This window comes from Giraffa tippelskirchi, chromosome 2 (assembly GCF_054371585.1).
Source record: "Giraffa tippelskirchi isolate mGirTip1 chromosome 2, T2T-mGirTip1v1.2.pri, whole genome shotgun sequence".
Classification (NCBI taxonomy): domain Eukaryota; kingdom Metazoa; phylum Chordata; class Mammalia; order Artiodactyla; family Giraffidae; genus Giraffa; species Giraffa tippelskirchi.
Window position 1 is genome coordinate 164,563,860 of NC_137276.1, and position 20,724 is coordinate 164,584,583.

At 38.8% G+C, this 20,724-nt stretch overlaps 1 protein-coding gene across 5 annotated transcripts in view; it reads left to right on the forward strand.

The window, feature by feature from the left end:
* The first annotated feature begins 2,414 nt into the window (after positions 1 to 2,414).
* The window catches only part of FYTTD1 (forty-two-three domain containing 1), a 35,432-nt gene continuing 17,122 nt past the window's right edge, over positions 2,415 to 20,724 (forward strand). Inside the window, exons 1-3 of one of the 5 annotated variants that reach the window (XM_081571622.1) lie at positions 2,415 to 2,661; positions 7,018 to 7,146; positions 16,581 to 16,729. In XM_081571622.1, the coding sequence (XP_081427748.1) occupies positions 2,556 to 2,661; positions 7,018 to 7,146; positions 16,581 to 16,729 (384 nt within the window). In that variant the 5' untranslated portion in view covers positions 2,415 to 2,555. Of the gene's footprint in view, positions 3,464 to 7,017; positions 7,147 to 16,580; positions 16,730 to 20,724 lie in introns of all 5 variants that reach the window. The other 4 variants (XM_081571624.1, XM_081571626.1, XM_081571625.1 and 1 more) reach the window with 4 other exon arrangements.

Here is a 20,724-nt window from a genome sequence, read left to right on the forward strand (position 1 = left end):
GTTTTTTCTTTGCAAGCTATATGAAGATAGGGACAACATCTATCTTGCTCAGCATTTTACCCTCAGCCTATTATAATGCCACTGCTCAATGAATATATGATTATATGAACATCAGCCTCTTGTGCCCCAGCAAATTGCACGGTTGACCTTTTATCTCCAGCCCTGTAACTGGCTGGTCAACTTCTTGGACATGCACCGGTTTTGATTTCTTGGCTTTTCTTCCTCTTCACTGTTGCTGTGTATGTCTCAGGTTGCTCTTTTGTTTTGTATGGCTTCGTGAGTGGCTGATCCACCCTTAATTACAATGCCTCTTGTTTCGTTGTTTTTCCCTTTGGAATCAGGGTGATTGCTCTGAGACTCTGAAACCCTCAGACCCTGGAGAAACACAACAGCTAGGATTGCTTCATGAAACCCCAGAGCATGTTCCCTTTAGAGCTAAAGAGATTTGGTATGGGGCTTCAGTTTGGAGGAGAAGACCAGGATAAAAAGGGATCTTTATAAATTGGTGTGGGAAGAATTTTACACATTTGGGATTTTTATTATATGTCCTGTATTGCCTGAAATACAAAATGTATCCATACTCTAAATGCATTAATTTTCTTCCATAAAATTAAGAACTTAATCCAATGTTCCTCCCTGTAGTTTGCTCCTACAAATAAGTAGTGATTGCAGAAGTTATTTCTAGTGAGAGAAGGATAGTGTGTAGAAAAATGTCTTGTGTTTAGAATATTTTAGAACTATAAGGAATCTTAGAGATAATACAGATTAACATATATTAAGTATAACTACTTCTTGTTTTGAAGATGATTATGAAGCCCAGACGGAGAAGGCAATGGCACCCCACTCCACTACTCTTGCCTGGAAAATCCCATGGACGGAGGAGCCTGGCAGGCTTCAGTCCATGGGGTTGCTACAGGTCGGACACGACTGAGCGACTTCACTTTCACTTTTCACTTTCATGCATTGGAGAAGGAAATGGCAACCCACTCCAGTGTTCTTGCCTGGAGAATCCCAGGGACGGGGGAGCCTGGTGGGCTGCCGTCTATGGGGTTGCACAGAGTCAGACACAACTGAGGTGACTTAGCAGCAGCAGCAGCATGAAGCCCAGACACTCTCCCAAGTTCACAAGGTGAATGACTGAAGTGAGTGAAAACATTCAATAAAACCTAGGTCTCTCTTGTACTTCTCTTCAATCCAGTTGCCTATTTCTTGGCAGTTGGGAAAGAGGTGGTAGCTGCAGAGTGGAATAGTAGTAAAATCAAGCACATTTTGCTAGGAGCATACATGTCATTCTTGACATGCTGAATATTGTTCTTGGGTCTTTTTGAGTCCAAACCTTCCTCCACCATTTAAGTTTCTTGTATCCCTTCATAGGTGTGTCTTCACCTGATTCACTCTACTCTTACGGTTGTATTTGTTGTTTTGGGGAAAAAATAAGTAGAGGCTATTGTGGGTTTGAGACACTTTATATCACTGGTTGGTTTCTATGCAAACAGAAATTTTAGGAAGTGCAGAGGGCGAAGGTGGCAGAGATTTCTAAATGAACAGAATACCTGTCCCTGATTTGCTTACATGCAAATGTGTTAGATAGTTTAAGCTGCTATGAGGATGATATAACTTAAATGCTTCCACACAAGCGCAGTTACTTTGGAGGAGGAGAAGGAGGTAAGAAGAGAGGCAATATCACGTTTTGTAAATAGGAAAAAAAAGTTCTTATGCAGAAGTTCATCAAATATTAAGAAGTTTTCCCATAGGGATGATTAGAAAGAAATCGAATCCCCCTATCAATTCCCAACGCAAGTGCATTAGAGAAAAATGCAGCCAAATGAGGTACTTACCCCTCTCCCAAGGGAAGGTGAGGTTTTAAGGTCAACTAGTACCGTGCAAAATGTTTTGAGTGTGCCGGCTGAGAAGTGGTACAGAGACGGTGAACGTTAGCATTTACTTTTATTAGTATGGTGACGCAAGGATTATCAGTGCAGGCTTTGCTTTGCGTCCAGACGTGGCGATTCCGCATGCTGTAGGTGGAGGAGCTGACCAGGGAGAGGGGAGCTGAGGCGCAGTTCTGCAATCCATGCTCGCAGGGTCGGCCCTGCCTCCGCGGCTGCATTGCAGTGGGCTGTGAAAATTTCGTGTATACCAAAGCTTACGGGGCCTTTCTGTAGCAGAGGGGACTCGAAGGGCACGGAGGAACATGATCTCATTTAAGGCATGTGATTCTGAGGTGTTCACGGTTCAGCATAATTCCGGCAGAAAGGCGAACTGCTAAAACGGCGGCTCTCACTAAGCAGCCAGTGCGGCGGGTGCAATGTTTTCTCCTGCCCAGCAAGGGGCGCTAGGACCGAGTCCCTGGGAGGGGGTGGGGCCACTCTCTCAGGCCCCTCGTCTCTATGGTCCCCACCTCCCCCTCCGTCAGACGCGAGTGGTGGGGCGCGGACTCCGTCAGCACGCGTGCGCGCTCTCGCGGTGCGGATAGTCTGCGTGCGTGAGTGGGAGGTGGCAGGCCTCAGCCTCTGGCCTTCTCGTCTGACTGTTCGAGCTCGACGTCTCCAGCCATGAACCGGTTTAGTACCCGGTTATTGGGAGCCACCGCAACCCCGCCGCCTGCGCCGCCGAAAGCCCGCAGCAATGAAAACCTGGACAAAATTGATATGTCTTTGGGTGAGGAGTCGAGTCGGACCGAGTTGGAGTGGGAGGAGGTGTGGGTGGAACCAAATACCGTGGTTTGTGGGGGAAGGGGCGGTTGGGTGCAGTTGTCGCTGGAGTTTTCTTGCGGGTGGGCGGAACCAAGCGAGGGCCGGTAGGGACGTGGGGGCGGGGGAGCGCTCGCAGGTGTCGGGGTCAAGTCGGAGGGCCTCGGGGATCCCCTCGGCCGGACTGTGTCTGAGGGGGCGGAGGGCGCTTTCGGTCGGGACTTTGGGGGGATCTAGGAGTGCGGACCCTCTTTCCCCTCAGAAGGGCGCCACCACTCGCGGGTGACCCCGGCTCTTTGTGAGGAAAACGACGCGCGTTTCACCTCAGGCGTGTGCGATGTGGGCGTTATCGAGGGAGCTAGGGCACGGATCGGACGGAGCCAACCCTTCTGAGGAAAGCTCTTCGAGAGCCGGACTGGTTCGGTTAAATCCGTGGTTCCAGGGAAGGGCTAGTTGGGCGTTCTGCGCGCTTGGGCCTGTGCCTGGCGTCGCACAGAAGCGTCAAGAAGCCCCGAGAGTTGGCCATTTCTGACGGGCGCCAGACGGCAAGGCCACCGCGGGGCGCTTGACAGAAAAGATACTTAGAAAGGACGTAATGGGATGGTGATGTATTAGGCGGTGCCCAGAAAAGCATTTTCTCCTCATCCAGTCCTTCAAGTTAGCAAATTAGAACAAAACGAAGCGAAAAGCGAAGGATGGTTTACGTGGGTTAATGGGAAGACAAGCAAAGCATAAGACCTAGAAGAGTGGAGTGGTTTGGTGACAGCTAGGTAAAAAACAGGAAGATGGGCGATTCAGTTAAAAATTCAGACCTAACACCACGGAGGCACTAGTCTGTTTGGCTTGGTTGGTTTAAAAGTAATGCTGTTTTTATCGGGTTTTAGATTATGACATTAGATATGGTTAGCTCTGCCTGAGGCCTACAATTTTTAGGATATTTGAAAAGTTCTGGGGCATACAGAGGGGCTTCCCTGGTACCTCAGCTGGTAAAGAATCCACCTGTAATGCAGGAGACCCCGGTTCGATTCCTGGGTCGGGAAGATCCCCTGGAGAAGGGATAGGCTACCCACTTCAGGATCATTGGGCTTCCTGGGTTCGATCCCTGGGTTGGGAAGATTTCCCTGGAGGAGGGCATGGCAACCCACTCCAGTATTCTTGCCTGGAGAATCCTCATGAACAGAGGAGCTTGGCGGCTTACTGTCCATGGGGTCACAAAGAGTTGGACACGACTGAGCAACTGACTAATAAGCACAGCACAGGGCATACAGAAGTGTAACTTTTCCAAGGACGGTATTTTTCTTTTTTGTTGTGTTTCTTTTTTTTTTTTTTTTTGCAAGATTTTTAGTCATTAAGTCAAGAACTCTTGCTTTCTGTTGTTGCCATAAGTCAGAACCCAAGATATGCATTAAGCAGATCATTAGAAAATCATAGTCTTGCCTTACCGCTAGTCAGCAGTGACCTCTAAAGACATGAGAAATCTTTTGAACTAAGGCCAAGAAAAAGTATAGTAAATATTTATTGAGTGCTTACTACCTGCCAGGTAGTAAGCGTTTTTATATGTGTTAAATTATCCCGGTGATAACCCTATAAGGTATTTAACTGCTTGATAAAAAGAGCATGGATTCTGGGATCCCAAACTGTCTCAGTTCAAATCCTGTCTGTGCCACTTATTAGCCATTTGATCTTGGGCAAATTGCTTCTTAGTGCCTCATCTGTAAAAAGGTGAGACCCTACCTCAGAGGGTTGCTGTAAGTGTTAAATGAGTCAATAGGCATGGATAAACTGCTCGGAACAATACCTGGTACACCGTAAGGACCATATTTACAAACACACACACACACTATATAAGCCATTGTTGTTATTTCTGTCTTACAAAATCTGAGGCATAGAGAACCTAAGTAACTTGCTCCAGTTGTACAGCAAGATAATGATGGAATCAGTATTTCAGAGCACCATGCTGTAGATGTAGAAAGTGTTAAACGTGTGTTTTCGTAACCAATACATTTCTTAAGTTTCTAAGTTTTTTGGTATGCATTTTGTTTGGTAATTAGGGTGTTCAAGTGAAGAAAACTGAGGGATAATTCTCTTTGAGGGTAGAGATGAAGTGCAATGGATAGCTAAAATAAAACTTGGTCTCTCTTCTCCCTTAAGAACATACAGCATTCCGTCAGGTGCCTTTTTTTTTTTAAAGTGAATTTCACGGAGATGTGATGAAGAGACAAGTATTTTAAGTAATTATTATGTTTTGTGAATATCCCATTTTATCAGGCTTGCATAGGTTTTAGAATTTAATTTTTTGTTTTGTTTCTAACTGTGGCTCTATCAGGTTTATGTGACTATTCATATAGAATTATCTACCAAGGTTATCAATAGCTGACCTCATTGTGACTCAGTTTCTTAATTTGAAAATGGGGATTAAAATAGTTACTTCATGGAATTATTGTGAGAATTGAGTGAATACATGCTTTAAGAACCATCTTATTAGTATTCAGTTACTATCTCTCCTTGATTAGGAGAAAGCCATTTTCTTCTTTAGATTGGAAGAATCTTCTGTGTCATAGTAGCTCCATTTAACTTGAGGATTTAGATAATAAAATGCTTAAATATAAAACATAATTTTATATTTGATATGCTTTGCTGCTTTTGATTTTTAGTTTATACTCTATAATGCCCTATTTTTAAATCAACCTGGTTAGTCAGAATTACACTCTGCCTTTTCTTGTTTTGTGGTTCCCATACCAAATTAATTTTGGAGGGAGAGTACTCTCATGATTCTGAGATTTCAGACTTTTGGTGAAGAGTAAGTACAACCTTGTTAAAGGAAAGTAGTGGTTCAAAAGTAGTGGCTTTCTAACTATATTTTCTTTCTGCTTACTGAGAATTTAACATGTTCATGCCTCTGAGATTTGTGAAATCTTTGTATTTTATAAAAACTGTTTTTGAATGCCTTTAACTTTGATGAATTTTTTTGTAGCTGAAAAATTTATCTCTTCTTGAGGAGATTTGAATTATTTTATATAACTATTTGTTTGAATGTAATTTAAAGTCTTAAATGTGAAAGATGGGTGAGATAGAGTAGTGCTATATAAGAAAAGATCCCTATATATCCTTCTTTGACTTTAGAAAAGACTATGGTTATATTGATACAGTTGTTAAATTATTTGTATTTAGAGCAGTTTGGAAAAAAACAACAGGTTTGTTAGTTTCATTAATCTTATTTAGAAGTGTTGACAGTGTTCAGTTTATTTGGTTTATTTGCTGTAGTTTCAATTCAGAATTGGAGTTGGAACTTCAGATAAATTGTTTGAATATTCTTAAACGTGTATTTTTGTCTGCTAGAAATCTCTTTTTAACATATGTAAATAGGATCTGGAGTACATTTAGTTTCCTGATCTTCACATTGTTCTTTTCTGATATTAGAGCAATGTGTTGTTTGTGAATTACCTTGGGACAGTTAGAAAGTGTTTTTGGAGATAATGAGACTTAGAACAGTGCAGAGGGCATTCCCTAGAGGTTCAGTGGTTAAGACTCCAAGCTTCCACTTGGGGCACAGTTTCCATCCCTGGTCCAGGAATTATATCCCACAATCCCCTGTGCCCTTTGGCATGACCAAAAAGAGAGAGAGAGAACTGTGTAGAGAAATAAGGTAACCCTGAATTGCTTTGCTAAACAAGCAGAGAACCAGTAGTGTTTTCTTTTTGTATTGTACCTTTATTATGGTACTTGTTTACTTACGTGTCTTTTGTGTTCATTATTTACATGTCTGTTTCCTTCACTAATTTTAAATTTATTGAGAGTAGTCATATTTTACTTTTTGTTTCTATTATGGCACAGCCTGCCACATATATTCATTGCACCATAATATATATTCAGTAAAGATTTGCTAACTTGAGATGAACTTAGAAATTAAGTTTATGAATGATTTATTATTTGACTGCCAATGGTTTTATTGAAAGGTGGTCATCTTTAAAACTGGAGATTTCCATGTTTATAGAAGATAAATAGGGATAATTTTTGTAAACAGGTTTTGCTTATTTACATTTATTAGGAAAAGAAATACTATGAATAATAGAAATTTTCATTGATTACTAGCTCTGTTTTGGTCTGTTGATGTCAGCTTTTCCTATGAAACCTTTCTTCACTGCTCCAAGTATATTGGCTGATTTGAGCTTTTATGTTCTTAGCATTATTATCCTTTTAAGGAAGTGCTTCCAAAGTAGAAAAGAAGTTAGGGATGTAGGAAATCTGTCAACTAGAAAATGAGACTGAGTAATTGAGTCATTAAGTTAAAATGAAGATAATCATCACATTTTGTCTATCACAGATGATATCATCAAATTGAATCGAAAGGAAGGAAAGAAGCAGAATTTCCCGAGATTAAATAGAAGACTTCAGCAAAGTGGTGCCAGGCAATTCAGGATGAGAGTAAGATGGGGTATTCAACAGAATTCTGGTAAGTTTTGCAAGTAAGCTTTAATAAAGTGCCAATTATTTATGGGTTCATAGTATACTATCTTTGATACATACCTAAAACATGGAGGAAGTATATCAGTGATGTATATTTTTCCTTGTCTCAGGGTTTTGTTTGATCTTACAATCTGGTAGCAATTCAAGTTTCCCTAAATAGGTGATTAACCGTGTGTCTTAAAAACATTAAGTCATTTTAAAGTAACCTCAGTATATAAAGTCTTTATTATTTTTAGGGATATAGATTTGTAAAGGATCTTACATATCATAAAGTCTTAGTCTCCTTTGTGGTTAGGTGTTAGTCTGTCTGATGGATGACTTTGTAACTCTAGCTTAAATATATTCAGTGAGAGAACATACCACCTCACAAGATAACTTATTCCATTATTGGAGACATACTGTTTACTAGAAAATTCTCTTAATTTGAATTAAATCATGCCTTCCTATTAATTCTATAGAGTCATAGGAAACAAATTACCTTTCTTATATGAAAACCTTTTAAATACATGGAGACTGCTATTTTGCATAGAAAATTATTTCTAGGTTACTTGTCTTATGCAGGATCTTTAGGATTTGTTAAATTCTCCAAAGGTAACACAGAATTGAATGCTTTAGATGTGGTCTATTATCTTGGAACTCTACATATAGAGTTATTTTTAGTAATCTAGAAGCTTATTTATTTATAACATCTTGTTCCAAAATGGACTTAAGGCAGTAAGGGAATACTATTAATTATATGTGACTCATTAACTTTTTTAGCATTTACATCAGCATTTTAGAATAAACATTAGTTCACATTTTTAAACTGTAGATCTTTTTCACACGTGTGAAAAAATGTTTGATAAACTAATTCCTAAGTTGATTTTGTCCTATATATTAAAAAAACATAACAAGTAATCTCCAATAGATTGAACATAGTTAATCCTACATTTAACAGCTGATATGCCAACATATCCTCAACATATACCTATAACTAAAATTAGACTGTACAGAAAAATTTATTCTTCCCTAATTTCTTGGATAGCCAGACTCAAAAGAATAAATCTTGTGACAGGTATTTCGCTCTAGAAAATTGATATTTAATTCCAGTGATTTATATTTAGAGGTTTCTTAGAAATGTTACTCAACATACCATGTTTAAATATGATTTATATTAAAATATGATTTATATTAAAATAACTTTAGAGTTCATAGAAGCCAGAAATACATTTGTTTATGCTAAATCATTTGTTAAATACTTGATAAATGCTCTGAACTGACCAGCTTGTTGGGGTTTGTAAAGATGCAGTCTTTTACTTCAAGGAACTTCTGGTGACAGAGATAAGGTGAAAAACATTTGAGTTGAGAAATATCATAAGAGAAATTCTGATTGTACTATAGGATTTTTAGATAGGCATTTTGTCCTAAGATAATCAGTGGTGATTTAATCAATAAGGTGAAATAGGATCTCATTCATGAAGGATCAGAAAAGCTTTCCTTTTACAGAGATTATGATCTGAGCATTGAGCTAAAGAGCTGCAAGTGCCTTAGGATCTTTTAAGATTGAATTTGTGCTTGTATGTTCTCTACTTCCATGTGACAGGGCCTAAAATAGAACAGCTGCTCCTGTCACTGAATGTTCAGAGAGATACGGGATTTTCTTAAGCTCTGATTGGTTTGGATAAGTTCAGATTTCCACATTGTAATGTCAGTGAGAATGTTAGCTTGAGGTAACAGAATAAACAGAGAGCCCTTAGCAAATAATCATTTATTTTTGATGACTGAACACATAAGAGAATCAAGTTTTCCCAATTCTATTCCTGAAATGTAATTTAATCACTCAGTGCATATTTGTACAAACAACCTAAATGTCCTTCAGGGATGGAATACTATACAACCGCAATTATCAAAGTGTTGTCCAGAGATCCTAGGGAATCCCCAGGACTCAAGGGGTGTAAACAGTCAAAGTTATTTCTATAATAATGGTAAGACATTAATTGTGTTTTCAGTCTTATTCTCTCATGAATGTACAGTGGACTTTTCCAAAATCTACACAGCATATGATCAAACAGATTGGATGCAGAAGCAGAAAATTTCCTATTAAGCCACACACTAAAAAGATTTGCAAAAATGCAAATCACTGCCTCTCTTCTTATTAAATATTTTTGTTTAGGAAAATAATAGTTGTTTTTCATTAAAAAATGTTTTTTGCCCTACATTTAGTGAGCTTTAAAATAGCATCGTTATTAAATGTTTTAGTTTTCATTTGTAGTGTGGCTTCTTGTTGTTATTTTTAGTCCCTAAGTCATGTCCATGGCTTTTTGCAACTCCATGGACTGTAGCCCACCAAGCTTCTCTGTCCATGGGAGTTCCCGGGTGAGAATACTAGAGCAGTTTGCCATTTTCTTTTCCTGGGGATCTTCCAGACCCAGGGATTGAGCCCTCATCTCCTGCATTGGCAGGCAGATTCTTTACCACTGAGCCACCAGCATACCACTCTTATAGTATGCTAAATACCAGTAAGCATTAATCCATGGAAAGAAAAGCTCTTTGGGATCCTCAGTAATTTTTAAAGAGTATGAAAAGGTCCTGAGACCAAAAAGGTTGAGAATGCTGTCTCTTTTAGATGTAAAAGAGAGAGGGAAAATTTGTGTGCCAATTTGAAAAGGAGCCAGTAACAGGATTGCATGCACTTTGTGATAAGATATTTTCTAGAAAATCCCTCAAATCTTCGTGTAAGTGATGTGACTGCAGAAATTAATTTAGGCAACTGGATGTATCTGTGAAAGAAATTCATGAAGGAATTGGGCTGTAGATTCAAAAGAAAGATGAAAATTCCTGTGTCTAGTTTTAGTTCTCAACATTAATTGAAGCTAAAGAGAAAGGGAAAGATATTCCCATTTGAATGCAGAGTTCCAAAGAATAGCAAGGAGAGATAAGAAAGCCTTCCTCAGTGATCAATGCAAAGAAATAGAGGAAAACAACAGAATGGGAAAGACTAGAGATCTCTTCAAGAAAATTAGAGATACCAAGGGAACAGTTCATGCAAGGATGGGCTCTATAAAGGACAGAAATGGTATGGACCTAAGAGAAGCAGAAGATATTAAGAAGAGGTGGCAAGAATACACAGAAGAACTGTCCAAAAAAGATCTTCACAACCCAGATAATCACGATGGTGTGATCACTCACCTAGAGCCAGACATCCTGGAATGTGAAGTCAAGTGGGCCTTGGAAAGCATCACTACGAACAAAGCTAGTGGAGGTGATGGAATTCCAGTTGAGCTATTTCAAATCCTCAAAGGTGATGCTGTGAAAGTGCTGCACTCGATATGCCAGCAAATTTGGAAAACTCAGCAGTGGCCAAAGGACTGGAAAAGGTCAGTTTTCATCCCAATCCCAAAGAAAGGCAATGCCAAAGAATGCTCAAACTACTGCACAATTGTACTCACCTCACACGCTAGTAAAGTAACGCTCAAAATTCTCCAAGCCAGGCTTCAGCAATACGTGAACCGTGAACTTCCAGATATTCAAGCTGGTTTTAGAAAAGGCAGAGGAACCAGAGATCAAATTGCCAACATCCGCTGGATCATCGAAAAAGCAAGAGAGTTCCAGAAAAACATCTATTTCTGCTTTATTGACTATGCCAAAGCCTTTGATTCTGTGGATCACAACTGTGAAAATTCTGAAAGAGATGGGAATACCAGCCCACCTGACCTGTCTCTTGAGAAACCTGTATGCAGGTCAGGAAGCAACAGTTAGAACTGGACATGGAACAACAGACTGGTTCCAAATAGGAAAAGGAGTACGTCAAGGCTGTATATTGTCACCCTGCTTATTTAACTTATATGCAGAGTACATCATGAGAAACGCTGGGCTGGAAGAAGCACAAGCTGGAATCAAGATTGCCCAATAACCTCAGATATGCAGATGACACCACCCTTATGGCAGAAAGTGAAGAAGAACTAAAAAGTCTCTTGATGAAAGTGAAAGAGGAGAGTGAAAAAGTTGGCTTAAAGCTCAACATTCAGAAAACTTAAGATCTTGGCATCTGGTTCCATCACTTCATGGGAAATAGATGGGGAAACAGTGGAAACAGTGTTAGGCTTTATTTTTCTGGGCTCCAACATAACTGCAGATGGTGATTGCAGCCATGAAATTAAAAGACACTTACCTCTTGGAAGGAAAGTTATGACCAACCTAGATAGCATATTAAAAAGCAGAGACATTACTTTGCCAACAAAGGTCTGTCTAGTCAAGGCTATGATTTCTCCAGTAGTCATGTATGGATGTGAGAGTTGGACGGTGAAGAAAGCTGAGCGCCGCAGAATTGATGCTTTTGAACTGTGTTGTTGGAGAAGACTCTTGAGAGTCCCTTGGACAGCAAGGAGATCCAACCAGTCCATCCCAAAGGAGATCAGCCCTTGGTGTTCATTGGAAGGACTGATGTTAAAGCTGGAACTCCAATACTTTGGCCACCTCATGTGAAGAGTTGACTCATTGGAAAAGACCCTGATGCTGGGAAGGATTGGGGGCAGGAGGAGAAGGGGACGACAGAGGATGAAATGGCTGGATGACATCACCGACTTGATGGACATGAGTTTGGATAAACTCCGGGAGTTGGTGATGGACAGGGAGGCCTGGCGTGCTGCAATTCATGGGGTTGCAAAGAGTTGGACACGACTGAGCGACTGAACTGAACTGACTGAAGTGAACTGGCTGCACTCCATTGTTACTGAACCAGAATCTGCAGAAGTAGGATGTGGATATTTTTAAAGTTCCATATGTCCCTCTAACTCATGACTAGAGTTCAGTTGCTGTTCTGGTGAAGCTTAAAATGTGAAAGGATCTTCATAGAGGTAGTAGTTGAAGTAATGAGAATGAAGGTACTCTGTAAAGACAAGAGAAGTTTGTAAAGGGGCTAAATGAATGAAAACTGAGAAAAGACTATTACATGAAACATGACAATGAAAGGGTGAAAAATAGAACAGTTGCTAAAACTGAGATAGAGCTAGTGAAGTTTGTTCAAAGGTAGAAAAGGAAGGAGAAGAAAGGGATGATCTAGGCTTGTTAGAAGATAAAGGAGAAGAAGCTTTTGATAAAGAAATAAGAGATTGTAGAAAGAAAGGGTGATGAGAATGGGAACAGTGACTGTAATAGTCAGAAAGCACCTAGAAATAGAATCTCCTTTTATTTGTGTTTTTTTTAATTTTATTGAAGTATAGTTGATTTACAATGTTGTGTTAATTTCTTCTGTACAGCAAAGTGACTCAGTAATATATATATATATTGTTTTTCATATTCTTTTCTATTATGGTTTATCCCAGGATATTGAATATAGTTCCCTGTGCTATATAGTAGTGTACCTTGTTGTTTATCCATCGTATATGTACTAGTTTGTATCTGCTAATCCCAAATTCCCAATCCTTCCCTCTCCACCTCTTTTTATTCTTGTTAATGAGATTTTATTCATGAGTCTTTCTCATCTAAGCCTCAAACTTTGGTATAATAATGGATTCCTGCTCTCTTTAAACTTTCTCTTTGTTGTACTAATTCACTCATTCTTTTGGAATACATTCAGATTTCTTTGTTCCTCTCCCAGTCCCTTATCATGTTGTTTTAGTGTTGCAATAGCATCCAGAACGGTTTCACTGTCTTCTGTCTTTCTTCCATTCAGTATAAGATACTGCTTCCAGACTGATATAATCTAATCATGAATTCCATGACCCCCTCAATTCCTGTTCAAGTATAGTCTTTATCCCCATTTGCTGCTAAGTCACTTCAGTCATGTTCGACTCTGTGCGACCCCATAGACGGCAGCCCACCAGGCTCCCCCGTCCCTGGGATTCTCCAGGCAAGAACACTGGAGTGGGTTGCCATTTCCTTCTCCAGTGCATGAAAGGGAAAAGTGAAAGTGAAGTCGCTCAGTCGTGTCCGACTCTTAGCGACCCCATGGACTGAAGCCTGCCAGGCTCCTCCGTCCATGGGATTTTCCAGGCAAGAGTACTGGAGTGGAGTGCCATTGCCTTCTCCGTCTAAAAGACTAGATGTTGCAAATAAGGATTTATCCCCATTTAGAGCCCTCTTATTTGTGCCTCCCACATCCATTCACTTCTTATCCTTTCTCTAGACTGTCTCTCAGTACACTGTGCTTGCCTATGTCTTTGTATTGTACTTGTCACTGTTTGCCTTATTCCTTATTCACATCGTTTGTGTTTTGTAGCTAGCTCAGAGCCTGCCTTTTCTGTCATAGCTGTTTTTTTTTCTCTTTGGAAATGTACCAGATTATATTCTGCCTTTTATTATTCTTTAATTGTTTGGAAAAGTGTTCAGTTTTTCGAGCCACATAAACTTGCACTTAGATCAGGGCTCTGCCATTTTCTAACTGTGACCTCTGGGTAGTCACTATTCTTTGCCTTATTTTACTTGCAAAATTGAGATGTTAGCATCAGCTTCATCAAGTTAAGTACTCAGAACAGTGCCTAGCACAGTAGTAGATGCTTCATTATTTAATACAAATAAAAATAGCAAGTTGTTACAGGTTTAATTTGAACTAGAGACTTCCCCAACAGGCTTGATCTTCATTTGGTTGCAATTCTAGAAGGAAATCACACATAGAGTAGCAACAATTTGATCCTGATACTTTAAAAAGTTGTATCTCTATTGCTTTTTTGCTGATTATAAAAGTAATAAGATCATTACTTTTAGTCCTAAGGCAGAGCACCCAAAAAGGAACAAATATACATGAATTCCCTACCATACTGAGTTGCCATGCAGAGAGAATTCACTGGGAAGTGATCTGTAGGGATGCTGCTGCTGCTGCTAAGTCGCGTCAGTCGTGGAGTGGGGTCTGTAGGGATGAGGGGGCTTTAATTTACTGGAGGATGAGCAGGGTCAGAATTAGAGTAATACCTAGGTCTAGATCTAGATAGATACCTAGGGCCTAAAATTTAAGGTGTCATTCATTCTCAAATTTTATGCCTTAGGCACCTCTCTTGCCTCACCGTAGTCTTAGCTTGAGGGGAAGGGATAATGAGTACCACTGACTGTCCTTTGCCACAGAAACAAACCTTGAGTTGCACGCTAGAACTTTAAAGAAAAGCTTCTAGAGTCCCTGCAGCGCCCTCTGCTGACAAAGCTTAACATTAAGCCAACTGGTAAGAGAAATGTTCCAGTAACGGAAGTGGGCAGTAAAGGCAATGAATTCGTAAATGGTTCAACCATCCTAACAGGTTTTTCTAATTGCCTTGTTGAATTCTGGTCTCAAAATTGGTACACCGCAAAAAAGCATTATGGAATTATATATTTGAGAATGACACACACATTAGTCCTGAGAAATCCTATAGTTAACTATTTTATTTAGTTTGACTATGAAGCAAGTTGTTAGACCTGTTACCACATTGAAGGTGTATAGTATTATGCAGGATTCCATTTTGAAGACATCCCCCCCCCGCAAATTATAATTAAGAATAGCCAATATCACAGTTGTTACTTAGCATAGTCCTCTGGAATTTCTGGCCATTGCATTAAGAAGTAACAGAATTCGAGGTGTAATTATTGGAAGGAAGAAGATAGCATTATTTGTGAGTAACATGATTGTCACTCAGAAATCCCAAGAAAATAATTTGAAAAACTATTAGAACTAATAAGTGAATTCAGTGAGATAGCTGATTAGAAGCTATTCATTGAAACCTTAGTAGCTTTCTGTAATCCCAGGAATGACAATATGAAAATTATTAATAGAAAGGGATCTTTTTTGAGATTAATAACATATATGAAATACCTGTAATAAATTGAATCAGAACTGTACAGGACCTATGGGAGAAAAAGCTTGAAACTTTACCGTGCCAATTTAGTGACCAAAGAAGACTTGAATGAGTGGAAAGACAGCACATTTCTGGATATTGTAAAGATATCAATCCTTGAAAAAATAATTACTATTTACTTACTATTCATAAATAGTAATTTATGAATGAACATGGCAGTTTGGGAATGAAAGATAGTCAAAAAAAAACCACATGGGAAGTGTTCATTATTGCTAGTTAACTACCAAATGTGATGAGTTTTTTTTTTATTTCAAACATAAAGTGGTAAAGATTAAAAAGAATAATAGTCAAAGTAGTCAATGATGTAGAAAAATGGGCATCCTTATGTTCCTGGAAATATACATAAATATAGTCATTCTGGAGGAGATTTTTTTACCAAAAGAATCAAAATCCTTAAGAATTTGCTTTACTCTTTGATACAGCATTTTGACCTCTGGAAATTTATATATTGAAGAAATGATCATGGATGTGTATAAAAATGTGTTATCTATAGTGTTATTGTAATGTCATTTATGGTAGAGTAATGCTAGAAGTAACTGAAATGATTAGTATGAATATTAAAGACATTAGAATTAAGGATGGCCAGTATCACAGTTGTTACCTAGTGTAGTTCACAATATTCACAGTACAGTGTTAACATAGACTACAAAGGAGTATTTTGAGTGTGAAATATGCTTGCTGGAAGATTGACTCGGTTTGCTTTCTGGGTCCATGGTAATACAAAATTGTAAATTACCTCATGCAATGTAGTCTTTTGAGTTGCTTAGAAACAGTTGAATCTAAAAGTGTTAACTTGAAATATATGTGTATAAGTAAAATATTAGAAAAATGTAAAATGTTAGTAGTTGTTATCTCTAAGTGGTGGCCTAATAATGGTGGTGACTTTTATATTCTTATTTATACTTCATATGTTTTTAAGATTTCTGCAGTTGAACATGTTTACTTTTTCATAATTAGAAAATGAGTGTTTAAATAGGTAAGATACATAATGGAAGAGTGAAGTCAGTAATGTCATGTGCCGCAGAGATTAAAATATTCATTGGAGTTTACTGCAGACCTTAGCAAAAGCAGTTGGAATACAGTAAGACTGAAAACAAAGAACCCAGATTGCAGCATAGTAAGTAAATAGGAGATAGTGATTCCACTCTAAATCAGTGCCACCAAACAATTAAAGTGTGAGATACCTATTAATAATGTATTTTATTTAATTCAGTACATCTGAAGTATCTTTATAATGTATGATTAATGACATTATTAATGAAATATTATATATTCTTTTGTTAAATCTAAATTCAGATTAGTCATATTTCAAGTACTCAATAAGCATATGTGGTTAGCAGCTGCACAGGGAAAGTTGAGACTGTTCTCTTTGTTGAGAGTAATTCTGAAGAGAAGATAACTAGGAGGAAATGTAAGAATCCTCTAGTCCTTTGCAGTCCATTACAGCAGCAGAACCCTTTTCAATGCAGCTTATAAAATATAGTAATAATAAAATAAATATTATATAACAATAAATGAAAAAGTCTCATGTACTCCACCCTGCTTAAGAAATACAATATCCTGTGACCTGTGTGCTACTCAGTTGATTCTTAGATTGTTTTTTCCTCTTCTCCTACAGGTTTTGGTAAGAGTAGTCTGAGCCGTAGAGGAAGAGTGATGCCTGGGAAGAGACGTCCTTATGGAGTTATCACTGGCCTTGCAGCTAGGAAAGCAACTGGAATTCGAAAAGGAATTAGTCCTATGAATCGACCACCTCTAAGTGACAAGGTAGGATGATGGTTAATCCTGAATCAGAAACTCTGTGACAAATGAATCTGTATTCAAAACAGAAATAAGACTCACAGATGTAGAAAACAAACTTTCGGTTACCAAAAGGAATGAGGGGAGGAGGGATGAATTAGGAGTATGGGATTAACAGATACAAGCTACTATACATAAAATGGATAAGCAACAAGGATTTACTGTACATCACAGGGAACTATATTCAGTATCTTATAATAACCTATAATAAAAAATAATCTGAAAAAATATATATTTACAACTGAATAACTTTGCCGTACACCTGAAACTAACGCAATATGTAAATCAACTATATTTCAACTAAGAAAAAAAAGAAACTTTTATTTGTACTAACATTTTTGTTAATGAGCTTGAGAGAACATTTTGGTTTTTTAATGTAGTACTTTGCAGCTTGTATAAAAAATTTAATAAATAAAAATAATACCTAAACTTCCACATTATCAAATATAAACTTTTTTTTATAGGTTCTTGAATTTCCTTGTGCACGTGCCCCCAAGTGTGTGTGTGTGTGTGTGTATACAGTTTTTAACAGATTAGTGTGTGCCTGCAGTTTTTAATAGGTTATTGATGTATAATTTTATACTATAAAATTCATTTAAGTGTACAGTGAATTTTAGAAAATTTAGAGTTGAACAATCATCACAATAATTAATTTTAGAAAAACGTTTCTATCACTCTAAAGAGAAATCTCATGTCCATTCACAGTCATACCCCATCATATACGCCAAGCAACCACTAATCTACTTGCTGTAAATATATTATAAATTTGCCTTTCCCACACATTTCACATACAGGCATAACTCGTTTTATTACAGTTCACTTTATTATGCTTCACAGATACTGTGTTTTTTACAAATTGAAGATTTGTGGCAACCCTGCATTGAGCAAGTCTGTCGGTGCCTTATTTTCAACAGCCTTTGCTCAGTTTGTGTCTCTGTGTCACATTTTGGTAATCCTCACAATATTTTAAACTCTTTCATCATTGTATTTGTTATGGTGATCAGTAATCTTTGATGGTACTATTGAAAAAAGATCACAATGCCTAGAAGACTGAGGTGATGGTTAGCATTTTTTTAGCAATAAAGTATTTTTAAAGTAAGGTATGTACATTTTTTTTTAGGCATAATACTGTGGCACACTTAATAGACTACAGTATAGTGTAAGTATAATTTTTTATATGTACTGGGAAACAAGAAGTTCTTGTGACTCAGTTTTTTGTGGTATTTACTTTATTGCAGTGGTCTGGAACCAAATCCCCAGTAATTCCACGGTACCCTGTAAATGGAATCATACAGTAGTATGTGGGCTGGCAGTTAGCTTATATATACTTTTGAGGTTTATCATGTTGTCGCAAGTCTCAGTATTTCATCTCTTTGAACGGTTCTATGAAGACCTACAAGACCTCCTAGAACTAACACCCAAAAAAGATGTCCTTTTCATTATAGGGGACTGGAATGCAAAAGTAGGAAGTCAAGAAACACCTGGCGTAACAGGCAAGTTTGGCCTTGGAGTACAGAATGAAGCAGGGCAAAGGCTAATAGAGTTTTGCCACGAGAACGCACTGGTAATAGCAAACACCCTATTCCAACAACACAAGAGAAGACTCTACACGTGGACGTCACCAGATGGCCAACACCGAAATCAGATTGATTATATTCTTTGCAGCCAAAGATGGAGAAGCTCTATACAGTCAGCAAAAACAAGACCAGGAGCTGACTGTGGCTCAGATCATGAACTCCTTATTGCCAAATTCAGACTTAAATTGAAGAAAGTAGGGAAAACCACTAGACCATTCAGGTATGACCTAAATCAAATCCCTTATGATTATACAGTGGAAGTGGGAAATAGATTTAAGGGAGTAGACCTGATAGACAGAGTGCCTGACGAACTATGGACAGAGGTTCGTGACATTGTACAGGAGATAGGGATCAAGAAAATCCCCATGGAAAAGAAATGCAAAAAAGCAAAATGGCTGTCTGAGGAGACCTTACAGATAGCTGGGAAGAGAAGAGAAGCAAAAAGCAAAGGAGAAAAGGAAAGATATTCCCATCTCAGTGCAGAGTTCCAAAGAATAGCAAGGAGAGATAAGAAAGCCTTCCTCAGCGATCAGTGCAAAGAAATAGAGGAAAACAACAGATTGGGAAAGACTAGAGATCTCTTCAAGAAAATTAGAGATACCAAAGGAACATTTCATGCAAAGATAGGCTCGATAAAGGACAGAAATGGTATGGACCTAACAGAAGCAGAAGATATTAAGAAGAGATGGCAAGAATACACAGAAGAACTGTACAAAAAAGATCTCACGACCCAGATAATCACGATGGTGTGATCACTCACCTAGAGCCAGACATCCTGGAATGTGAAGTCAAGTGGGCCTTGGAAAGCATCACTACGAACAAAGCTAGTGGAGGTGATGGAATTCCAGTTGAGCTATTTCAAATCCTCAAAGGTGATGCTGTGAAAGTGCTGCACTCGATATGCCAGCAAATTTGGAAAACTCAGCAGTGGCCACAGGACTGGAAAAGGTCAGTTTTCATCCCAATCCCAAAGAAAGGCAATGCCAAAGAATGCTCAAACTACCGCACAATTGCGCTCATCTCACATGCTAGTAAAGTAATGCTCAAAGTTCTCCAAGCCAGGCTTCAGCAATACGTGAACTGTGAACTTCCAGATGTTCAAGCTGGTTTTAGAAAAGGCAGAGGAACCAGAGATCAAATTGCCAATATCCGCTGGATCATCGAAAAAGCAAGAGAATTCTAGAAAAACATCTATTTCTGCTTTATTGACTATGCCAAAGCCTTTGACTGTGTGGATCACAATAAACTGTGGAAAATTCTTAAAGAGATGGGAATACCAGACCATCTGACCTGTCTCTTGAGAAACCTGTATGCAGGTCAGGAAGCAACAGTTAGAACTGGACATGGAACAACAGACTGGTTCCAAATAGGAAAAGGAGTACTTCAAGGCTGTATATTGTCACCCTGCTTCTTTAACTTATATGCAGAGTACATCATGAGAAACGCTGGGCTGGAAGAAACACAAGCTGGAATCAAGATTGCTGGGAGAAATATCAATAACCTCAGATATGCAGATGACACCACCCTTATGGCAGAGAGTGAAGAAGAACTAAAGAGCCTCTTGATGAAGGTGAAGGAGGAGAGTGAAAAAGTTGGCTTAAAGCTCAATGTTCAGAAAACTAAGATCATGGCATCTGGTCCCATCACTTCATGGGAAATAGATGGGGAAACAGTGGAAACAGTGTCAGACTTTATTTTTTTGGGCTCCAGAATCACTGCTGATGGTGACTGCAGCCATGAAATTAAAAGACGCTTACTCCTTGGAAGGAAGGTTATGGCCAACCTAGACAGCATATTTAAAAGCAGAGACATTACTTTGCCAACAAAAGTCCGTCTAGTCAAGGCTATGGTTTTTCCAGTGGTCATGTATGGATGTGAGAGTTGGATGGTGAAGAAAGCTGAGCGCCGCAGAATTGATGCTTTTGAGCTGTGGTGTTGGAGAAGACTCTTGAGAGTCCCTTGGACTGCAAGGAGATCCAGTCAATCCATCCTAAAAGAGATCAATCCTGGGTGTTCATTGGAAGGTCTGATGTTGAAGCTGAAACTCCAATACTTTGGCCACCTCATGCGAAGGGTTGACTCATTGGAAAAGACCCTAATGCTGGGTAGGATTGGGGGCAGGAGGAGAAGGGGACGACAGAGGATGAGATGGTTGGATGGCATCACCGACTCGATGAACATGGGTTTGGATAGACTCCGGGAGTTGGTGATGGACAGAGAGGCCTGGCATGCTGCAATTCATGGGGTCGCAAAGAGTCGGACACGACTGAGCGACTGAACTGAACTGATATGGATATACTATATTTTGTTTATCCATTCACCAGTTGATGGACAGCATTTTCATTGTTTTCACTTTGTGTGTATTGTGAATAATGTTGCTTACAT